General features: G+C 47.4%; 1 protein-coding gene across 3 annotated transcripts in view; it reads right to left on the minus strand.

Moving 5' to 3' along the window:
• Positions 1–525: 525 nt before the first annotated feature.
• KCNIP2 (potassium voltage-gated channel interacting protein 2) overlaps positions 526–24,257 on the minus strand; it is a 452,295-nt gene continuing 428,563 nt past the window's right edge. For all 3 annotated transcript variants that reach the window (XM_066598876.1, XM_066598878.1, XM_066598877.1), the window contains exons 6-8: positions 11,112–11,216; positions 2,694–2,756; positions 526–1,100 (exon numbers count right to left, since the gene is read on the minus strand). In XM_066598876.1, the coding sequence (XP_066454973.1) occupies positions 1,053–1,100; positions 2,694–2,756; positions 11,112–11,216 (216 nt within the window). In that variant the 3' untranslated portion in view covers positions 526–1,052. The remainder of the gene's footprint in view (positions 1,101–2,693; positions 2,757–11,111; positions 11,217–24,257) is intronic.

Below are 24,257 nucleotides of genomic sequence, written 5' to 3' on the forward strand. Positions count from 1 at the left end.
CCAGGAGCAACATGTGCGATCTCATTGAGATACTGTATACATCTTTGAGCTGTGGCCCACTGTATAGGAATGTGCAGTCTATTACGTTTTCTATAGAGTTAAAAATGGTATGCCAACGGAGGCCAAAAGAAAATTCTTTGGGTCTCTTTTCAGGACCTATGCCTACGTTTGGTGCATGCCACAAGAGTTTTCTTGGCATATACACCGAATGTGTTCATAAAGTGTGAAAAGCTACATTAGACATTGTGGATTCCATTGGCCCTAAGGAGTGGAGTGACGTCTTCATTTGAGGGATTTATGAAGCATGTGAGATGACTCTGGGTAGACTTCCCCTTTAAGAATGCATGCCCACTGGTGCAAAATGACTGGTTTGGCATGCTGAAACCGGAAATAACACAAATAGCTGTAGGCAACTCTACAGCAACGTTGCTATAGCATATTTGCCAACAGTCCCAAATTTCAGAGGACTAGAACGGTCAAGGATGGGGTTTAGACTGTCCCACCACTTAGGGTTCAAATGTTGGTAATTATGCTATAGTGATAAGAGAAGGAGCACGTAATAAGCATGGAGGATCAATTTCCGTGAATCAATAATAAACCGAGGTTGGATCCTGTCACTTGGCAAAGTATCTCCTCGAAGAACCACTGCATACTTTACGATGCGCTGTGTGATACATGATCATCAATGCTGTCCAGTTCTACTATCATCTGAAAGAAAAGAAATGCAAGAAGTTTCTAAGGTTTCCCTGGTTTTTTGGAAGTCAACTGGAAGTTACTTCAGAGATTTCGTGATGTTCATGAAGTCCTCACCGACTGCACCCATGATGGTGGAAGAATCTTAGCGTTAATAGGCAATACCTTTGGGATCTTCAAGTGAGGGATCGACTCCTTTAAGTGTTTACAACAGCCAGGACATCCTACAGAGATTAGGTTTGCATTTTTTTTACTTTGCATCGGATGCGTTCTCTTCCCCCGGTCGCTGTGCATCCATATTGTCTACCTAAAAGTGTGACCTTGGACGAAAAAAGAAAATCTTGAACACCCCGAGATTGCTAAATGACGTTGTCAAAGAGCTGCATCGACCTCATGATGTTTTCATCCTGCAGAGGAGAAAGCGGAAAATGTTACAAAAAGGATGAAGGACATTGGTTGTGTTGGGGCATGTTCACATAGCGGAAATTAGGCAAAATTCGATCTGTATCAAATCCATGACAAATCCATGCCCATTACTTCTGGGACATGTTCACTTAGGCTTTCACAGATTTTTCCAATGAGGTTCCATCCTCGGCAGAACTTCAAGGCTGAGCAGACCTTCATGGCACAATTCTGCATGCAACCACCTGATGGCGTTTCTGCAGATTTTGCATGAAACTGCTTGAGGAATTGACAATTAAATTCTATTTTTTCACAGCAGAACCCATATGTGAGAAAATCCATGTTGTTGGAATTACGGCACGGATCTGCATAACATGCAATAGAATGCTACAATGAAGTGGGTTTTGCCCTGGATTTGGGTACGAAATCCACAGAAAAATTCCACCGTGTGAACAAAGGCTTTAATGGGAATCCATAGACAAGTCTATATGGCACCGATTTCTTCCACATGACAGTTTGATATCCCTATGGCGGAAAAAAGAAGTGGCATGTCAATTCTTAATGTGGATTCCACACGGAATCTGCATTGGGAAGTCAGCACTCTGTTTCGGTTTTTGAGGTGGAATCTACATGGAAACATCCAACGTGGATTCAGCCCGTGTGAATATAACCTTACATGTCATGTTCCAAGAGGACTGGAAGATGTCCTGGAGGTAATGAGTGCCAAGCCATAACTTCTCAGAAGTTGCCCTATGGATGTTGAGGCCCCAAGCTGCACCCCCCACTCTACAGAGACACCAAACATCCAGAGCATGGAGCTAGTGAATAGGACTGTTACTATACTGGGTGCCAAAATGTATCTGGAGCTTTTATATGGGCTGACAGTATAGTAGGGGCACTGGTACATGGCTGAAACATAGTATGAACACTAGTGGGGTTGGCGCTAATGAATGTGCATACAATTGGCACACTGGTCTTAATACTATGGCTTGGCGCATTCCAGTGAATACTGATGAACAGCTGACATATTTATATTTGCACCATCGGTGTGGATTGTGACTCGAAATCAGCTGCACTCTGCAGCTGATGTCAGAGGATACCACGCTCCCTCTCACCTTCAAAGTCTTTGCACTCTCGGCGTCTCCTTCACCAAGCAATTGGCGGCCAGTAATGAGCCATGTCCTAGCCACGCTCCTGACCACACACCCCTTTTTAGCAGGGGTTGCCCCGTGATAGAATTATTTTTCCAGGGATGCCCCAAGGCTGAAAAGGTTGGGAAACTCTACAAATAGACATGTATGACCATTGCAAGGGCTGGTACTATAGTTTGTTCATTAATGCTGGTATATATGTATGGGCACTAGTAGGGTTGGCACTACAGTACTAGCACAGGAAGGTGGCTGGCACATTTTTATGGGCACTACTAAGACTGGTACCTCAGGGTGAACCCAGCAGTACAAGGCCTAGCAATTCAGAGTGGGCACCCATACATGATTGGCATAGTAGTACAAGTACACAGGTTAGTGCTGGCACTGGGGTTTTGCGCAGTTTTACACTGAGGTGACGGATGAATTAGTCCTTGGCTGGCATCATCTCACCTTCTGACACGATTCAATGAATTCTTCAATGGTGACGACGCCGTCCTTGTTTCTATCCATTTTCTGAGGACAAAATATAAAAAGTACATGAAATTGAAGTAAAGAGGATGATATGTCCTTCATCATGTAAAGGCGCTTCCTGAGCATTTAACCCCTTTCAGTATCCCAAGCTGGCAGACCCCCGTTGATCTCCTAATCTCAGCCCCGCAGTCACTGCAGTGAACCGGATGTTGATGGTTCCATCCACATCGGAGTTGGAGCCTGAAGTGCTATAAAGGGTTTAGCTCACATTGATTCCAGATCTGGTCAACATGATCTGCTTCTTATGCTGTTCATAGTTTAAAGGACATCGGGAACCAGTTGATCGGCGGGGATCCTAGGCAGCAGACCCCTGCCGACCAACTACTGATGACGCATCCTGAGGACAGGTCATCAACAGAGAAAATCGAAAAGGTCCCAGACAGCCACTTTAACCCCTTAGTGACCAAGCCTGTTTACGCCTTAATGACCAGGCCAAATTTTGCAAATCTGACACGTGTCACTTTAGCATGGAAAAAGACCAGAAAGGTTTTGCATATCCAAGCGATTCTGACATTGTTTTATCGCCACATGTTGTACTTCATTTAGGTGGAAAAAAAAGACAGATAGAATTTGTGTTTATTTATTAAAAGCGCCAAAATTGGGAAAATGTTGAAAAAATCGTCATTTTTTCACATTTCCAACTGCAATATCTCAAATATGTGCAAACATAATATAGAAATTTTTGCTAAGATTTATATTTCCATCCGTTTACTTTATTTTGGGCGCACATTGGAAAAACTTTCGTTTTTTTTTTAACCATTTAGGAGACGTACAAATGTAACATTACTTTTCAGCATTTTGAGGAACACTTTGTTTTCCTACACCAATCCATGATTGGAAAGGCTCATAGGAGTCAAAATGATAGATACCCCCACAAGTGACCCCATTTTAAAAACTACACCCTTTATCGTATTCACTGAGGGGTGTCATGAGTATTTTAACCCCACAGTTTTTTTTCAGGAGTCAATGCAATTTAGAAGAGAAAAACAAAAATTTCATATTTTTGCAAATATGTCATTTTAAAGACAGGACTTTTTTCTATAGTACACATGAAAATTAGGATTTGCACCCCAGAATGGATACCCCTGTTTGTCCCGTGCTCAGAAACATACCCATTGTGGCCCTAATCTTACGATTGGATGTACAATGGGGCCCAAAATGAAAGGAGCAATCGGTGGCTTTCGGAACAGAAATTTTGCTTGAAGGAGATTTAGGCCCCATTGCCCACTTGTAGAGCCATTGAGTGACCAAAACTATGGAGAACCCCCACAAGTGACCCCATTTTGAAAAGTAGACCCCTTAACGAATTTATCTAGGGGTACGATGACTTTTTTGACTTCACAGTATTTGAATGAATCTAAGCCAAGCCGAAGGAAAAAAATTACAATTTTCATTTTTTTGGTAATTCTGTCATTTTAAAAGCAGTTTTTTTGTACAGCACATATATGAATGAAGACTTGCACCCCAAAATGGATACGCCTGTTTCTCCGGTGCTCAGAAACATACCCATTGTGGCCCTAATCACATGTCTGGATGCACAATGGGGCCCAAAATGAAAGGAGCAATCGGTGGCTTTCGGAACAGAAATTTTGCTTGAAGGAGATTTAGTCCCCACTGCCCACTTGTAGAGCCATTGAGTGACCAAAACGATGGAGAACCCCCACAAGTGACCCCATTTTGAAAAGTAGACCCCCTAACGAATTTATCTAGGGGTATGATGACTTTTTTGACTTCACAGTTTTTGAATGAATCTAAGCCAAGCAGAAGGAAAAAATTACGATTTTCATTTTTTTGGCAATTGTGTCAATTTAAAAACTGTTTTTTTTGGAAAGTGTACATAGGAATGAAGACTTTCACCCCAAAATGGATAACCCCGTTTGTCCTGTGTTCAGAAACATACCCATTGTGGCCCTAATCTACTTAAAGGAAACATAGCTAGGCCTATAATGGAAGGAGCACCCGTTGGATTTCAGGGTACAACGGAATAAATTCCAGTCCCTATTGCCCACATGTAGAGCCATTGAGCGGCCAAAACGATAGAGAACCCCCACAAATGACCCCATTTTAAAAACTAGACCCCTTAACAAATTCATCTAGGGGTGTACTGCATATTTTGACCCCAAAGTATTTGAATGAATCTAAGCAAAGCAAAAGGAAAAAATTACGATTTTCATTTGTTTGGCATTTTTGTCAATTTAAAAACTGTTTTTTTTGTACAGTGTGCATAGGAATGAAGACTTTCACCCCAAAATGGATACCCCCGTTTGTCCCGTGTTCAGAAACATACCTATTGTGGCCCTAATCTACTTACAGGACACATGGCTAGGCCCATAATGGAGGGAATGCCCGCTGGATTTCAGGGCAGAACTGAATAAATTCCAGGCCCCATTGCCCACTTATACGGAAAAAAATTTGACTTCCTAAAAATAATCCCCCCCCCCCCCTGCCAACCCCATTTTTTGGCATTCCCTAAGTATTAGATAAAGGTAATAATATAAACTGCGTTTTATGTCCGAAGACAGGGGTAATTACGGAGGCTGGTTGGGATGGGTACATGGGGCACGAAAACCGGGTATCCCCCCCCTCCTCTCATGTATTTTGGGGGGTATTTCGTAACCTAAGCGGCGGGGATGGGGTGTAGAAAGTGGCGCTGTGAGGCTTTGTAATCTTGCTGCGGTGCAGCGGTCTCACAGAGAAGGCGCTCAACAAGCTGCTCCTGGAACTGCAGGAAGGCGAGCGTTCCCGGGGCTTCTTGTAAATTACGGATTACTGGTAGCGGTCTGAATAACGCCAGGCTCACATAGCCGTAGCCGGAATCCGCTTGCCGAGGCCTGCAGCGGATTCCAGCTGTGAGCCCGGCTGTGACCCTGCGTACGGTTGCGTAATGTACTGCGCATAACTGCCTACTCACACAGGCGGTTTTTTGTTTGCATTTCCCGCGCCGTCACTTAGAGATGACTCGGGTACCCGCAGCCCGTATACAATGTGTTTGCATATGGGGTGCGAGTATATCCGCGGTCATAGAGCACAAAGGGCTCTAGGTCGCAGATATTCGTGGTAAAATATAGCATGCTGTGTTCTGTTTCTGCGAGTGGATTACGTAATTCCGACCCGCTAATTGGGGGGAATTGTGTAATCCAATGCATGGGATTGATCCGTGGATTACCACTGATCAAGCGCATGCAGAACCCGTAATTCCTCTCCGGTCATGTGTGACCGGCCTAATGTTAGATCGCTACTTTATCATGTGACCGGGGACCGCTCAGCGAGGCCGCCGGTCACTGCTCCAAGCACGCAGCAACCGTTGGTCGCTGGGAGCAAGGAGATTTAACATTTCCTGGGCTTCCCGGCTCCTGCGAATGTGCCCGGCATTTTGCCGGCGGGCGCATGCGCAGCAGCCGGAAGGGTCCATGGAGGATAATCGCATCTGGATTCAAATGCGGAAGCCTCCGAGAAGATGTTTCATCTCCCCCAACCGATCGCATCGGTGAGGGGAAATGAAACTGCCACTTTTTAAAGAACTTTTACGTGATCGCCATTATGCATTGGATAACGGCGATCATGTGACCAGTAACCTCATACCGTGGCTCCCCGTGACATCTCCAGGCTCTTGGCTACCTTTTGTAGCCAGCAGCAGGGAGATTTTATATTTCTTGGGCAATCTTTCACTTTTGTGCATGCGTCCGCCATCATGCTGACGGGCGCATGCGCCGAAGCTGGGGTAAGATCCGCGGATCAACATCCCACCAGGGAACAAATCCGGGACCTTGGGTACGTAATTTCATCCCCCCTTACGGATACGATCCATAAGGGGAGATGAAACTTTAACTGATGGATAACGGTGATCATTTGACTGGAAACCGCATACAGCGGTCCCCAGTCATATCTCCCTGCACTCGGCTATCTGTGACAGCCGGGTGCAGGGAGATTTTGAATTTGCCGGGCTCGCCGGCTTCTGCGCATGCGCGCCGCATCGGCACATCGCAGAAGCCAGCGGGGGGTCCCGACACCGGCCGGAGGACATCGGCGGACCTGAGGTGAGTATTTTCACCTCCCCTCATGGATCCGATCCATGAGGGGAGGTGAAACTTTTCTTTTTTTACACTTTTTTTCACTTTTCCGCGATCGTCGTTATCCGTTGTATAACGGCGATCGCGGTACCGGGGACCACTCACCGCAGTCCCCGCTGACATCTCCTGCCTCCCAGCTACCTACAGGAGCCGGGAGCCAGGAGATTTTAAGTCTCCCGCGCCGCCGGGCCTTCTGCGCATGCGGCTGACGTAATGCCGCCTGGCGCGCATGCGCAGAAGGACGGCTACGGCGCCCGGAGCATCGGGACAGCTGGGAGTTGTGCGGCAGACATCGGTGAGTAATTTCAGCTGCTCCGATGGATCCGATCCATCAGAGCAGCTGAATCTTTAACTTTTATTGCACTCTTATTTACTTTTTTGCGATCGGCGCTATCCATTGCATAGCGCCGATCGCAATGCCGGGGGGGGGCTCCGAACAGCCCGGGATGACAGCTCCATGCTGTCAGCTACCTGCGGACACCATCAGCATGGAGCTGTCACGTCCACAGCCCGAGGGGCATTATTCTCTGCAGGAAGCATGTTTTTACGTCCTCAGAAAATAAAGCCCACTTCGGGAGGACGTAAAAACACTATGGGCTGGTCGTTAAGGGGTTAACCCCTTCCCGCTGCAGCACATACCCTAACGCTGCAGGACATTTATGTCCTGCAGCGTTAGGGTATTATGAAGGAGATTGTGTGGCGCCCTCCCATCATACACTGCAGGCGCCGGCTGTTTATTACAGCTGACACGTGGCAGCAATACCTCTGATCAGCCATGTGGCTGATCAAAGCTGCTGACTCTTTAAACGCCACTGTCAAATCTGACAGCAGCATTTAAATCCCCCAAACTATGTTCAGGGGTCCCCTACTGGCATTAGATCATACTGCAGGAGGGATCAAAGCATCACATGTTGTTGTCCCCCATGGGGACAAAAAAAAAAAAAAAAAGCGAGATTAATAAAGTTTTACTCATTCTAAAAAAAAAAAGTAATAAAAGTTTAAATCACCCCCCTTTTGCAATATTTATAATAAAATAATCTACATCATAAAACAAAAATACATATTTGGTATCGCCATCGGTAAAAGTCCGATCTATCAAAATAATACATTATTTACCCCGCACGGTGAATGTTGTAAAAAAAAAAAAAGAAAAGAACGCCAGAAATGCATTTTTTTGGTTGTCCTGTCTCCTAGAAAAAATACGATCAAAAAGTCGTATGTATTCCAAAATGGTACCAACAGAAACTACAGGCGTTCTGGCACAAATATGTAGATGGAAAAATAAAAAAGTTATTACGCGCAGAAAACAGCGGCAGAAAATAATTAAAAAAAATAAATGTCTTTAAAAAGAAATACAAGTAGTACAGCAAAAAAAACTAACTATTAGAGATGAGCGAGTATACTCGCTAAAAGCAATTGCTCAAGCGAGCATTGCCTTTAGCGAGTACCTGCCCACTCGAGACTGAAGGTTCGGGTGCCGGCGGCGGGCAGGGAGCTGCGGGGGAGAGCGGGGAGGAATGGAGGGGAGATCTCTCTCTCCCTCTCTTCCCCCTGCTCCCTCCTGCTGACTGCCGCTACTGACCGCTACCCCGCACCGGCACCCGAACCTTCTGTCTCGAGCGGGCAGGTACTCGCTAAAGGCAATGCTCGCTCGAGCAATTGCGTTTAGCGAGTATACTCGCTCATCTCTACTAACTATATAGGTTTGGTATCATAGTAATTAGAGATGAGCGAGCTTACTCGCTAAGGACAATTACTCGATCGAGCATTGCCCTTAGCGAGTACCTGCCCGCTTGGAAGAAAAAGTTCCGCTGCCGGCGCGGGTGACAGGTGAGTAACGGCAGTCAGCAGGAGGGAGAGAGGGAGAGAGAGATCTCCCCTGCGTTCCTCCTCGCTCTCCCCCGCCGCCGGCAGCCGAATCTTTGCTCCCGAGCGGGCAGGTACTCGCTAAGGGCAATGCTCGATCGAGTAATCGCCCTTAGTGAGTATGCTCTCTCATCTCTAGTAGTAATCGTACTGACCCATAGGATAAATTATCATGTCATTTTTGTTGCAGTTTGTGCGCCGTAGAAACAGGACGCACCGAAAGATGGCGGAATGTCATTTTTGTTTTTTTCATTTTACTCCACTTAGAATTTTTAAAAAGTTTTTCAGTACATTATATGGTACATTAAATAGCACCATTGAAAACTACAACTCGTCCCGCAAAAAACAAGCCCTCATACAGCGACAGTAATGGATAAATAAAGGAGTTACGATTTTTTTAAATGGGGGAGGAAAAAATGAAAATGGGGGGAAAAAATGTCCTTAAGGGGTTAAAGAGACCCTGTCACCATATTTTCACTTATTAGACCCCCTATACTATTTGAACAGTAATGTAATGGGCATTTACATAGTTACTTTGTTAACCCCCTGTGTGCTGGGCATACCTGTGAAATCATGGGTTTTAATGTTCCCGCGCTGCAGGCAAATGATGGGTGATCGGTCTGGTGGGTGTGCTGGACTGTCTACAGTGGGCTGGCCGGATTATTTCAGTAGGCCCGTGTCCTTCCCAAACACATAGGTGAAAATATGGTGATAAGTTCCTTTTAAGTGAAAAAAAATTGATCCCCAAAGGTGTCCATAGCCTTTAAATCTACCCCCTGCTTCAGACAGCCCCGAACTGACCCCTGCTTCAGACAGCCCCAATCTGTCCCCTGCTTCAGACAGCCCCCATCTGTCCCCTGCTTCAGACAGCCCCAATCTGTCCCCTGCTTCAGACAGCCCCAATCTGTCCCCTGCTTCAGACAGCCCCAATCTACCCCCTGCTTCAGACAGCCCCAATCTGACCCCTGCTTTTTCCTAATGTACAAACTGGGGAAGAGAAAGGATACAGAAGAGCATAACAGTTCCTGCAGGATCACAGGGTTGTTTGCAGTCTGTAACCATAAAGACACATAGCTCTGCATGGGAGCTGTATACACAAAACAATAGATTTTTTTTATTAAAGGGAATTTGTCATCTTTTTGCAGCCCTCACTGATTGCAGGATAAGGTAGTGACCGTCTCACTGATCACAGTGATATGTCTGCTGTAGTTTGAGAGAAACTTGTATTTTATTAGTAGCGGCCAGACCCAGAACTAGTCCTGCATATTCCTGAGCTGCAGCTAGCCACACCCACCCCACCCGCCCTCGAGCCAATGATTGGCAGCTACCTCTCTTGCATAAAAATAGGCAGAAAGATGCCAATCAGTAGCTGGAGGGTGAGGTGGCTGGTACTAACTTGCAGCTCATGAATATTGAGGACTACTTCCTGTAGTCCTCTATGTATGTGTTGCTACTAATAAAATGCAAGTTTCTCCAAAACTACTCCACAGATCCACACAGCAGACACATCACTGTAATCAGAGTGCCTGCCACTAACTTGTGCTGCCCCCACGTAGGGGTGCAAAGAGATGTTGACAGAGGCTCTTTAAATCTATGAGGGTGAGTCAAAAATTATCTGTGCTCCGGCTATAAAATTTATTTTAATCAACTTTCAGAAAAGACCAATACATTATTTTCCGACATATTCTCCCTGCTCCTCTATACACTTTGTCCATCTGACGAAAAACTTTGGTATTCCCTCATTAAAAACTGTTTTAGGCTGAGCTGCGTGCCACGAATGCCCCGCTGTCTTCAGCTCTTCATTAGCTGCGAATCTTCATCCTCTTAGGGCTTCTTTCAGAGGACCAAACAGGTTGATAGACTGATGGGGCCAGATCAGGACTAAAGGGAAGATGCTTTAATACTGTGTTGTTTTGGTAGTACCCATCTTTCACAAACTTTTCAAAGCCCAAATCTGTTGTGGATTATTGCATAGTCAGAGCCATGCCTGATCCGCGAATGATTTACAACATAATCCACTGTCCCAAGTCTATCCAAAAGAATCAGTTCCTGACACGCTCAATGCTGTCATCAGTCATGGATGTGGGCGGGCATCCGTCTCCTCCTTCATGGCTGACACTCGTGCGACCCTCCTTGAACTTTTCTATCCTTTCTTACACACTTATTCTCCAGCACTGTCTTCTACAGCGGGAAGCGTTGATAAGACAGTGCGGCCAACAGAAGTTTTAGTAGAACTGCAGTGCGGATCATTTTGACTCCACCTCATATTTGCCAAGTTGCTTCGTTTTTCAATTTAGATACATTGGAATCGTAAAGAAAATAGTTTTGATGGTGGATTTAGAATAATCAGCATCAAAGATTTACAGGGTGAGCGAAGTTTGCCTTAAATTTAGAATTTCACCTGAAAAAAGTTCTCCACGTGTTCCCTGGGAGCTTCTTCTCGCATGTTGGGATACGTATACTTGCCCATCATGTCGTATATAGACTTCATGATATCCATCATTTCCTGTGGAAACAGCAAGAAGATAAAATGTAACGGAGAAGAGATAATCATGAGACCAAATCTGTATTATGATAGGAAGGCAGCAGCATGAGTCCCTATTAGACGGGAGGACAGTTGGGTAAATGACGGCACAAGGGCTGACGTCACGCAGGCAGACTTCACCGCTGGGTTGCGGGCTTCTCACTCTGAGCTTCACTTTCTACATTAACCCTTTCCAATCCACTGTCTGACCTCTGAAGACATTATGAGTTAAGGTTGTACAGCTCCGATCTTAGAAGACGTCCGTCGGGGTTCTCTTACGGCATTCTGCCAGCCGCTCTGCTGTTGGGAGCCTATCCAACGTGTCACCTCATGCAGTACTGGCTTTAGCCAGCATATAGCGCTGTTGTATAACAACAGAAAAAGAGTAAGCCCCCTAGGAAAACCAGGATACAAATTGGATTGGAAAGGGTTAAGCGCTGAGCAGGGAGCATTTACCCGGAACGAAAAGCCGATCAGCGATAATGACTTTGGAACGACTAGTGAGCAATTTTTTTTTGCATTTCCACTGCACGATTATCACTCAAATTCGTTAGTTTGAACTAATTTTGAGCGATAATCGTTACGTGTAAATGTCCCATTAGGAACGTTTCTGGGTGTGATCTCTTCTACTGATTATATCAGGCTGTGCTTGGACAAGAGGAAATCTACAATACAGGTAGGGCAGCAATGTGAGATCTGGCCGAGCGGCTTGTTGTAAGCAGCAGCTTCTCCTTACACAGTAAGGCCGGCTTCACCCGGGTGAGAAAATCATGCGAGATTTGTGCGTTGCAAGAGGCGCAAATCTTGCATGAATATGAGCCCCATTCTAACATATGAGCAATGTTTTCCCACATGGCTCGGCACTGCGGGAAACGGATCGCACCTTGTTTTATCCTTATGCATGGTCTTGCATCTCCCATTGTTTTCAATGGGGCTGGCGGCAGCATTGCACAACGTGCTAGGTGCATGCAATGCAAGGTTTCCCATTAAAAACAATAGGAGAAACTCCATGATCCTGCGCCACAACTGACAGCTGCGGAGGAAGATTGCTTCTCCCTGAAGGGATGGGAGGCGGTTTTGTTACAAGCTCAGACCAGTTCAGAGAGAACTGAAAATCTGGGACACAGCCTGCAGAGGTGAAAAATGCTGATAAATAGAGGATACAAGTCGTATAATGTTATTCCTCATATACACACAGCAGCTTATTATGTAAAGGGACCTTAAAACGTTGATCCAGGGATTATTCTCGCTGCCATTATGGAGTCGCGAAGGAATTTTTTCCCCCCAATGGGCTAAATTGGCTTCTGCCTCATTGGGGGTTTTTGCCTTCCTCTCCTCACAGAAAAGAACTTTACTGCTAATTAAAATTTAACTTTTATTCTTATATAACTAAAAAGGAGCCATATATGTACATACATAGAGAAAATTTACTATTAAAATTTTTTTTTAAAAAAAAACACTGTGTTGTGTTTGGATACGCACTCGTGGTGATTAATACTTGTTTGTTTCCAAATATGAAACCACTTTATTTTGGTTTTTATACCCACACAAAACTACACAAAACTGCACAGAACTTGGTGCTATGCGTTTTGTGCATAGGCACCCTTTACTATGCTGGTAACAATCAGTCTATCAATTTGTAAATTTTACTCTCTTCGTGGTATCTTAGATTTTCGTTAGGTAGTTGTGGTATAACCCCCTCCCTACACATTTATTCTTGGAAGCAGGTTATTTTGACAAGTAAAGCTTTGGTCTATTTATTCCATATAAAATTCCATCATTATTCCATCAACGCGTTTCTATAACATAAGATCTACGTGTTATTTCATCAGGATGGAAGCTGTCTGGTTTTTCATAACCTTTATGATGTTATTAAATTAATATGCTCCGGTCCATATTAATTGGGATATGCCCACATTTATGGGGCATATAGAGTAGATAGTTAACTCTGCTGTCTGTACTGATTGAGACCGACAGTAGTGCAGCAGCTTGTATTTAAATGACAAGGCAACCTATAATAACAAAGTGCCTGTCGGTCATACAAGCTGAGCACCAATGCTATCCGCACCAAGCCCACATTTACGGGGCATAAACCAAAGAGTCAATCCTCTAGCCCAGAGTTTCAGGCAAAAAATAGCAGCCAAACTGGCCGCGATGTTAGTGTAGCAGCCAACCTGGCCGCAATGATAAAGGTAGAGCTGGTCAGTGGGTATACTCCCCCTTCTTAAATACACATAGCTCCGCCTTTCGCTCAGGGGGGATGGTTCCCATTGCTCCAATCAGCAGATCCTTACCTTACACTCCCTCCGCAGAATCTCGCGATATCATGACGTCACTACGTTCCGACGTCATCACGTATGGGGCGCAGTGCGGTCATGTGATCATTAAAGCCTCACATGACTTCTTAGTTTCCTCAATATAGCTTTGTTTTATTGTTACCTAAGTAACCAGGTTGACGTAGACATTAGAGATGAGCGAGCACCAAAATGCTCGGGTGCTCGTTACTCGGGACGAAATTATCGCGATGCTCGAGGGTTCATTTCGAGTAACGAACCCCATTGAAGTCAATGGGCGACCCGAGCATTTTTGTATATCGCCGATGCTCGCTAAGGTTTTCATGTGTGAAAATCTGGGCAATTCAAGAAAGTGATGGGAACGACACAGCAACGGATAGGGCAGGCGAGGGGCTACATGTTGGGCTGCATCTCAAGTTCACAGGTCCCACTATTAAGCCACAATAGCGGCAAGAGTGGGCCCCCCCCTCCCAACAACTTTTACTTCTGAAAAGCCCTCATTAGCATGGCATACCTTAGCTAAGCACCACACTACCTCCAACAAAGCACAATCACTGCCTGCATGACACTCCGCTGCCACTTCTCCTGGGTTACATGCTGCCCAATCCCCCCCCCCGCACGACCCAGTGTCCACAGCGCACACCAAAGTGTCCCTGCGCAGCCTTCAGCTGCCCTCATGCCACACCACCCTCATGTCTATTTATAAGTGTGACCGCCATGAGGAGGAACCGCAGGCACACACTGCAGAGGGTTGGCACGGCTAGGCAGCGACCCTCTTTAAAAGGGACGGGGCGATAGTCCACAATGCTGTACAGAAGCAATGAGAAATATAATCCTGTGCCACCGCCATCAGGAGCTGCACACGTGGGCATAGCAATGGGGAACCAATGTGCCACACACTATTCATTCTGTCAAGGTGTCTGCATGCCCCAGTCAGACCGCGGTTTTTTATAAATAGTCACAGGCAGGTACAACTCCGCAATGGGAATTCCGTGTGCACCCACAGCATGGGTGGCTCCCTGGAACCCACCGGCTGTACATAAATGTATCCCATTGCAGTGCCCATCACAGCTGAGGTAATGTCCAATTAAATGCAGGTGGGCTTCGGCCCACACTGCATGCCCCAGTCAGACTGGGGTTCTTTAGAAGTGGACACATGCAGTTACAACTCCCTGTGGACCCACAGCATGGGTGGGTGCCAGGAAGCCACCAGCGGCACATAAATATATCCCATTGCATTGCCCATCACAGCTGATGTAACGTCAGCTTTAATGCAGGTGGGCAAAAAATTAATTGGATTACACTGTAGGCGAGGGCCCCAAAAAATTGGTGTACCAACAGTACTAATGTACCTCAGAAAAATTGCCCATGCCCAACCAAGAGGGCAGGTGAAACCCATTAATCGCTTTGGTTAATGTGGCTTAATTGGTAACTAGGCCTGGAGGCAGCCCAGTTAAAATAAAAATTGGTTGAGGTGAAAGTTTCAACGCTTTAATGAGCATTGAAACGTATAAAAATTGTTTACAAAAATTATATGACTGAGCCTTGTGGGCCTAAGAAAAATTGCCCGTTCAGCGTTATTACGTCAGGTTTCAGGAGGAGGAGCAGGAGGAGGAGGAGGAATATTATACACAGATTGATGAAGCAAAAAGGTCCCCGTTTTTGATGGTGATAGACAACGATGCTTCCATCCGCGGGTGCAGCCTACGTATTGCTTAGGTATCGCTGCTGTCCGCTGGTGGAGAAGAGAACTCTGGGGAAATCCAGGCTTTGTTCATCTTGATGAGTGTAAGCCTGTCGGCACTGTCGGTTGACAGGCGGGTACGCTTATCCGTGATGATTCCCCCAGCCGCACTAAACACCCTCTCTGACAAGACGCTAGCCGCAGGACAAGCAAGCACCTCCAGGGCATACAGCGCGAGTTCAGGCCACGTGTCCAGCTTCGACACCCAGTAGTTGTAGGGGGTAGAGGCGTCACTGAGGACGGTCGTGCGATCGGCTACGTACTCCCTCACCATCCTTTTACAGTGCTCCCGCCAACTCAGCCTTGACTGGGGAGCGGTGACACAGTCTTGCTGGGGAGCCATAAAGCTGGCAAAGGCCTTGGAGAATGTTCCCCTTCCTGCGCTGTACATGCTGCCTGATCTCTGCGCCTCCCCTGCTACCTGGCCCTCGGAACTGCACCTTCTGCCACTAGCGCTGTCGGATGGGAATGTTACCATCAGTTTGTCCGCCAGGGTCCTGTGGTATAGCATCACTCTCGAACCCCTTTCCTTTTTGGGTATGAGAGTGGAAAGGTTCTCCTTATACCGTGGGTCGAGCAGTGTGTACACCCAGTAATCCGTAGTGGCCAGAATGCGTGTAACGCGAGGGTCTCGAGAAAGGCATCCTAACATGAAGTCAGCCATGTGTGCCAGGGTACCTGTACGCAACACATGGCTGTCCTCACTAGGAAGATCACTTTCAGGATCCTCCTCCTCCTCCTCCTCCGGCCATACACGCTGAAAGGATGACAGGCAAGCAGCATGGGTACCCTCAGCAGTGGGCCAAGCTGTCTCTTCCCCCTCCTCCTCATGCTCCTCCCCCTCCTCCTCAACGCGCTGAGATATAGATATGAGGGTGCTCTGACTATCCAGCGACATACTGTCTTCCCCCGCCTCCATTTCTGATTCCAAAGCGTCTGCCCTTATGCTTTGCAGGGAACTTCTCAAGAGGCATAGCAGAGGAATGGTGACACTAATGATTGCAGCATCGCCGCTCACCACCTGGGTAGACTCCTCAAATTTTCCAAGGACCTGGCAGATGGCTGCCAACCAGGCCCACTCTTCTGTAAATAATTGAGGAGGCTGACTCCCACTGCGCCGCGCAAGTTGGAGTTGGTATTCCACTATAGCTCTACGCTGCTCATAGAGTCTGGCCAACATGTGGAGCGTAGAGTTCCACTGTGTGGGCACGTCGCACAGCAGTCGGTGCACTGGCAGATTAAACCGATGTTGCAGGGTCCGCAGGGTGGCAGCGTGCGTGTGGGATTTGCGGAAATGTGCGCAGAGCTGGCGCACCTTTCCGAGCAGGTATGACAAGTGGGGGTAGCTTTTCAGAAAGCGCTGAACCACCAAATTAAACACATGGGCCAGGCATGGCACGTGCGTGAGGCTGCCGAGCTGCAGAGCCGCCACCAGGTTACGGCCGTTGTCACACACGACCATGCCCGGTTGGAGGCTCAGCGGCGCAAGCCAGCGGTCGGTCTGCTGTGTCAGACCCTGCAGCAGTTCGTGGGCCGTGTGCCTCTTATCTCCTAAGCTGAGTAGTTTCAGCACGGCCTGCTGATGCTTGCCCACCGCTGTGCTGCCGTGCCGCGCGACACCGACTGCTGGCGACGTGCTGCTGCTGCTGACACATCTTGATTGCAAGACAGAGGTTGCGTAGGAGGAGGAGGAGGAGGGTGGTTTAGTGGAGGAAGCATACACCGCCGCAGATACCACCACCGAGCTGGGGCCCGCAATTCTGGGGGTGGGTAGGACGTGAGCAGTCCCAGGCTCTGACCCTGTCCCAGCCTCCACTAAATTCACCCAATGTGCCGTCAGGGAGATATAGTGGCCCTGCCCGCCTGTGCTTGTCCACGTGTCCGTTGTTAAGTGGACCTTGGCAGTAACCGCGTTGGTGAGGGCACGTACAATGTTGCGGGAGACGTGGTCATGCAGGGCTGGGACGGCACATCGGGAAAAGTAGTGGCGACTGGGAACCGAGTAGCGCGGGGCCGCCGCCGCCATCATGCTTTTGAAAGCCTCCGTTTCCACAAGCCTATACGGCAGCATCTCCAGGCTGATCAATTTGGCTATGTGCACGTTTAACGCTTGAGCGTGCGGGTGCGCGACGGCGTACTTGCATTTGCGCTCAAACAGTTGCGCTAGCGACGTCTGGACGCTGCGCTGAGAGACATTGCTGGATGGGGCCGAGGACAGCGGAGGTGAGGGTGTGGGTGCAGGCCGGTAGGCACTCGTGCCTGTGTCCTCAGAGGGGGGTTGGATCTCAGTGGCAGGTTGGGGCACAGGGGGAGAGGCAGTGGTGCAAACCGGAGGCGGTGAACGGCCTTCGTCCCACCTTGTGGGGTGCTTGGCCATCATATGCCTGCGCATGCTGGTGGTGGTGGCTCCCCAGCTGATCTTGGCGCGACAAAGGTTGCACACCACTGTCCGTCGGTCGTCAGGCGTCTCTGTGAAAAACTGCCACACCTTAGAGCACCTTGGCCTCTGTAGGGTGGCGTGGCGCGAGGGGGCGCTTTGGGAAACAGTTGGTGGATTATTTGGTCTGGCCCTGCCTCTACCCCTGGCCACCGCACTGGCTCGGCCTGTGCCCACACCCTGACTTGGGCCTCCGCGTCCTCGCCCGCGTCCACGTCCTCTAGGCCTACCCCTACCCCTCAGCATGCTGTATTACCAGTAGTGCAGAAACAGAACCCTGTAATTAAATGTGCCGCTTATTGGCCTGTGGTTGGAGGCTGACTTCGCTTACGGAACGCACAGCAGAGGCAGGAAAGAATTTTGCACAAGCCTGCTGTAACACTTAGCTGGCTGCGTATGAATTAGGACAACTACTCCCAGCAGAGACCCAGTACACTTGTGGACAGGAATACAGCGGTGATGTAAGAGGCAACACAGAGGCAGGAAAGAATTTTGCGCAAGCCTGCTGTAACACTTAGCTGGCTGCGTATGAATTAGGACAACTACCCCCAGCAGAGACCCAGTACACTTGTGGACAGGAATACAGCGGTGATGTAAGAGGCAACACAGAGGCAGGAAAGAATTTTGCGCAAGCCTGCTGTAACACTTAGCTGGCTGCGTATGAATTAGGACAACTACCCCCAGCAGAGACCCAGTACACTGAGGACGGTCACAGGCAGCCCAAATAGATTTTTTTTCCCAAATGTTTTTGGAAAGGCCCACTGCCTATGTACACTAAATATGTCTTCTGTCACTGCCTCACCACTACTGGCCCTGGACAATGTAAAATTACTGCAGGACGCAATGCTCTGCACGGCCGATATACAAAAAAAACAAAAATGTGCAAGACTGCAAAAAGCAGCCTTCACACTACTGCACACGGTTAGATGTGGCCCTAAGAAGGACCGTTGGGGTTCTTGAAGCCTAAAATAACTCCTAACACTCTCCCTATAGCAGCTCCGGCATCAGCAGCACTTTCCCTGATCTCTGTCAGAACGCATCTCAGGCGAGCCGCGGGAGGGGCCGATTTTTATACTCGGGTGACACCTGATCTCGCCAGCCACTCACTGCAGGGGGGTGGTATAGGGCTTGAACGTCGCAGGGGGAAGTTGTAATGCCTTCCCTGTCTTTCTTTTGGCCAGAAAAGCACGCTAACGTCTCAGAGATGAAAGTGAAAGTAACCCGAACATCGCGTGGTACTCGTTACGAGTAACGAGCATCTCGAACACGCTAATACTCGAACGAGTATCAAGCTCGGACGAGTACGTTCGCTCATCTCCAGTAGACATCCACGCAGCGCCGTGCAGTCATGTGATTCATTATGTCTCACATGACTTGTTTATTCTCTTTTGCCTTCCTCTGGATCAACAAGGGGGGTTGGAATCAGGCTGAACTATTAGAAAAATTAGGTACTGTATGTGTTAAGGCTAAAATTAATGCCATCACTAAGTTAACCGATTTAGGTGCCAACTCTAGTTACACCTGACATAAATTCAACGTCTTCAATAAAAAAAAGTGACATTTTCTCGATGGGTTTTCCAATTTTAATGCTAAGACTCCTTTCTGATTCCTTGACATCAGGAGTAATTTAGGGAAATCACTGCTATAATAAATGTGCTGACAAGTTGTGTGAAAGGGCCGAGAGCGTCGCTGAAGATCCGTCCATTAGTCAGAGCCTACTGTATCATGAAATAATAAGTACGGTGAACCCTAGACACATCATTCATTCATCATCCCTTCAGGGGCCTAAGACATCGCGAAGGAACTGTCTAACGAAAATCACATTGACAAGTCGTTCCATTATTAAACGTAATCCCTGTCTGCTGTACATTAGATAACAATTAACAGAAAAGCTGGAGTACAGCAAGGCCCAATGTCCACGGGCGGATCTGATCTGCAGACTCTGCGCTGGTCACCAGCAAATCAAGCTGCCATAGGAAATGAAATAAGGCATGTGAATTTGATTTGTGGACCTTTTGGTCCGGAAAAAAAAAAGTCACAGCATGCCCCATTTCAGTGCGGTTCCCACATGAACAGCTTCCATTGAAGTCAATGGAAGCCGTCCGATCCACAGCCCGTCCGCAACAGAATTGTGGACGGGCCGCAGATTCTGTGGGAAAGCAGGAGTTTATAAAAAAAAATCTTCACTGCGCATGCGCGGCGGTGGCGGGCCAGCTAACTCTTCTGCACACATCCGCAGGGAAGAAAATGAAGACCCAGACAGCTAAATAGAAGACTCGCCGGGTCCACGGCAGGGTAGGATTCCGCTGTGGCCTCCCACATACGGAATCGAATCCACTCGTGGACGAGGGTCCCAAAAACTGCTGGAGATTACGTCCTCCATATTGACCCAACAGCCGCTACTATATCACACCCTAGAAATTTTGACTCTTATCCTTTAAAAGCAGCGTTGCAAGGGGATTGAAGGCGAGGCATGATAGTCACAATACCCCAAGTATCCCATATGGTGGTAAATAGAGATGAGCGAGCATGCTCGTTTAAGCATGCTGCTCAATCGAGTATCTGTATAGCCGAGTAACTGCTTACTCAACCGAGCAGCATGTGGGGGGGCGCAGGGGGGCCGGGGAGGAGAGAGAGAGTGAGAGAGATCTCACTCTCTCTCTCTCTCTCTTTCTCCTTCCCGGGCCCCCCGCATGCTGCTCGGTTGATCTCTCTCACTCTCTCCCTCTCCTCCCCGCACCTTCCCCCTGTATGCTGCTCGGTCGAGTAAGGAGTTACTCGGCTATACTGATACTCGATCGAGCAACATGCTTAAACGAGCATGCTCGCTCATCTCTAGTGGTAAACCAAGATCACATAGATCAGAATCAATAGTTACACAGATCATTCAAAACTGTGAGCTAGATGTAGGAGAGACACCGATCCGGGTCTGAGGCCCAGGAGAGGCAGCAGACTGTGCTCTGTGCAGCAGCATGCAAGTCGCAGGCAGTTTACAACTCTAGCTTCACATAGTAACATTGTTGTTTGTAGATCTGAAGGGACCTAAAGCAATTCTGTGAACCATAGACAGGGGATCTCTTATATACAGATGTAGCAAAATGTAACCAACACTGTTAACTTACTGCAACAAGTTCTCTTATCTTAAAGGGAACCTGTCACCAGATTTTTGTATTAAAGGGAATCTGTCACCAACTATAAGAACCATAAACTAAATTATGATGTTTAAAGTTTAGATCAGTGTTTCTCAACTCCAGTCCTCAGGGACCCCCAACAGGTCATGTTTTCAGGATCTCCTATAGTAAGAACACCTGTGGCAATGTGTGAGGCACTGACAATAATTACATCACCTGTGCAACACTGAGGAAATCCTGAAAACATGACCTGTAGGGGGCGCTGAGGACTGGAGTTGAGAAACAGCGCTTTAGATGACAGGGAGTCTGTGGACTTGTGTCTCATACTCATCCGATACCATGTTCCTGCGGTGTCACACAGCAACCTGACTTCTTTCAGAATGCAGTGTGCTTGCTTTCCCATTCATCTCTCAGGGCTCCTTCACGTCTTTTTTCTGTGATTTTTGAGCATCAGCACTGCTTTTTCTTGCAAAAACATCAGTTTCATAATTCTGCGTTTTCACTTAGGGCTTAGTCACACGGGCGTTTATTGCCGCGATTTGCGCATGCGCATGCGTCCGGCGATTTTTTAAAACCATTGCTTTGCAATGGTATCGGACACATGAGCGCTTTTTATGCGCTCGTCCGATAAATTAGAGAACAGAAATCGCAGATCGCACCTATCTGCGATCTGCGATTCCTGTTCTCTTCTCTATATGCGCTCAATGGGGCCGGCGGCAGCAGCGCCGACCCCAATGAGAACATATAGAAGATAAATCATTCTTCTCTGCCCCAGCTGGAACAGCTGTGGCAGAGAAGAACAATGTTTGCCCATTAAATTCAATGGAGCGGCAATACAGCCGACTCCATTGAAAGCAATGGGCTGCCGGCGTGCGCGGGATGAATTGTCGGCAAGGGGTTAAATATATAACCCCTTACCTGCAATGCATCCTTAAATGTGAAAAAATAAAAAAAAAGGATGTACTCACCAGCTCCCGGCAGCTGGAGATCCCGGCGGTCGGCCTGCAGTGGGTGTGAAGGAGGTGTGACTCAGGCTTGCCCCTGATTGGCTCAGCGCTGAGCCAATCAGAAGCAAGTCTCAGTCACACCCATTCATGAATTCATGAATGGGTGTGACTGAGATCAGCCTCTGATTGGCTCAGGCTGAGCCAATCAGGGGCAAGCCTGAGTCACACCTCCTTCACACCCACTGCAGGCCGACCGCCGGGATCTCCAGCTGCCGGGAGCTGGTGAGTACATCCTTTTTTTTTATTTTTTCACATTTAAGGATGCATTGCAGGTAAGGGGTTATATATTTAACCCCTTGCCGACAATTCATCCCGCGCACGCCGGCAGCCCATTGCTTTCAATGGAGTCGGCTGTATTGCCGCTCCATTGAATTTAATGGGCAAACATTGTTCTTCTCTGCCACAGCTGTTCCAGCTGGGGCAGAGAAGAATGATTTATCTTCTATATGTTCTCATTGGGGTCGGCGCTGCTGCCGCCGGCCCCATTGAGCGCATATAGAGAAGAGAACAGGAATCGCAGATCGCAGATAGGTGCGATCTGCGATTTCTGTTCTCTAATTTATCGGACGAGCGCATAAAAAGCGCTCATGTGTCCGATACCATTGCAAAGCAATGGTTTTAAAAAATCGCCGGACGCATGCGCATGCGCAAATCGCGGCAATAAACGCCCGTGTGACTAAGCCCTAAGGCCTTACTCTCACGTTGTGTGATTTTATCGCAAGTGTGAAATCGGCCTAAGGGAGTTGCTTGCCCACGCCTCCTGAAAAGAGTCAGACTGCTGGGAGTGCGCTGGCTTTGTCATGGGACACCGCAGGAACAGGCTATGGGGTGAGTATGAGACACAAGTCCCCAGACTCTGCGTCATGTAAACTGTAAGCACCACAACTTAGTTTATTTTACACGCTGGAGGACTCCAGGTTATACGCTTGGGAGAAGAGATACTTTTTCAATCATTGTTTGAAAAGTTACACAGTTGCAAAATGCAAGGTGGAATAAGGGAGGGAGTTCCAGACTAGAGGGGAAGCACAAGAGAAGTCTTGTATGTGTTATGGCTGCTGGTTATGGATGGTTAAGTTCCCTACCTACCTGCAGTTGGGCATGACCAGTGCTGTGTCTCCAGATTGGTACCACCTAGTGGTCAATATGGGAAATGGCTGTGGAATTTTTTTTTGCATGATAAATTCCCTGATTGGCTGGGCAGGTCATGTGTCTCTGGAATTGCAGAAAATAAGGTTTTGTGCGGGCTCGCGGTGAGGTGTGCACTGGAAAAAGTATGCGTGGACTTGGTGTTTGCAGGCTTTTGAGTCACTTGGTGTGCTTCTCCCCAATGTTTGGCCTAATGCTCTGCTTAGGGAACACTCCTAAAAGTGCAGAGCTGCAAGAAGACATGCTGCAGAGCACAGAGACTGCAATAAGACCACCACTGTTAGGGTCATGACGGAGAGCAACACAACGGAGTGATACATCATCCCCCAACTTGTCGGATTGGAAGTCGTTGCCAGGGAAGCTCAGAGACGTAAGTGAGGACAGGCCTCAGTAAAGACCGAGTGTGCTCATACAAGTACTTAGTGTCCAACAGTGAGTAGGCCTGCTATACAGGGACAGCGAGAAAGACACCCCACTTGATACAGTTGGACATTAGCACATCTGTTGTCTCTTACTGTGTGCTCAAGCTAAGTCAGAACTTTTGTTACAATTGTGTGTTCCACATTTATCTGTTCATCTGTTGTGAGCAAACCCCATGAACAATTCCTTCGCCACTAAATAAGCTTGATTCGCCCTTTCACTTTATTGCAATTGTTTTCACCATCTGTAAATTCTTTAATTTGAGTACACAGTATTGCGGTTAATAGCTACCGTGTTTTCCCGAAAATAAGACAGTGTCTTATATTAATTTTTGTTCAAAAAGGTTTAACTTTTTTACATGTATAGCTGCCTGGACACTATTTAAATTGACTTTTTTTTATTAACTGTTAGCAGGGCTTACTTTTGGAGTAGGGCTCCTCAAAAAGCCTGAAAAATCATTTTGCATCCTCAAAAATTCTGGAAAATCTTGCTGTGTCTTATTTTCAGGGTATGTCTTATTTTCAGGGAAACAGGGTAGTGATAGTTAATCCTGTGTGACGAAACCTTAACGCACGTAACACTTCGCAATTGTTCACTAACTTTTCTTAAGCATAGTATTCTGACACTGTGTGGACAATTATCCATCCAGAGACCTGAACTACCGAACTTCGCTGACTTCTCCAATTCTGACCTTGTTCAATTGACTATGCTTTCCTTGTCTTCTGCCTGCCCTAGGCCCCATGTACGTTGTAAAAGAACTCCGCCTACCCTGACTCCGGCTGTTCCATGACTGCGATCCGGTCTACACCCTCCAGTACCACAATACAGTAAACCTGACCAAGCA

The sequence above is a fragment of the Eleutherodactylus coqui genome, chromosome 4, assembly GCF_035609145.1.
Source record: "Eleutherodactylus coqui strain aEleCoq1 chromosome 4, aEleCoq1.hap1, whole genome shotgun sequence".
Taxonomy (NCBI): domain Eukaryota; kingdom Metazoa; phylum Chordata; class Amphibia; order Anura; family Eleutherodactylidae; genus Eleutherodactylus; species Eleutherodactylus coqui.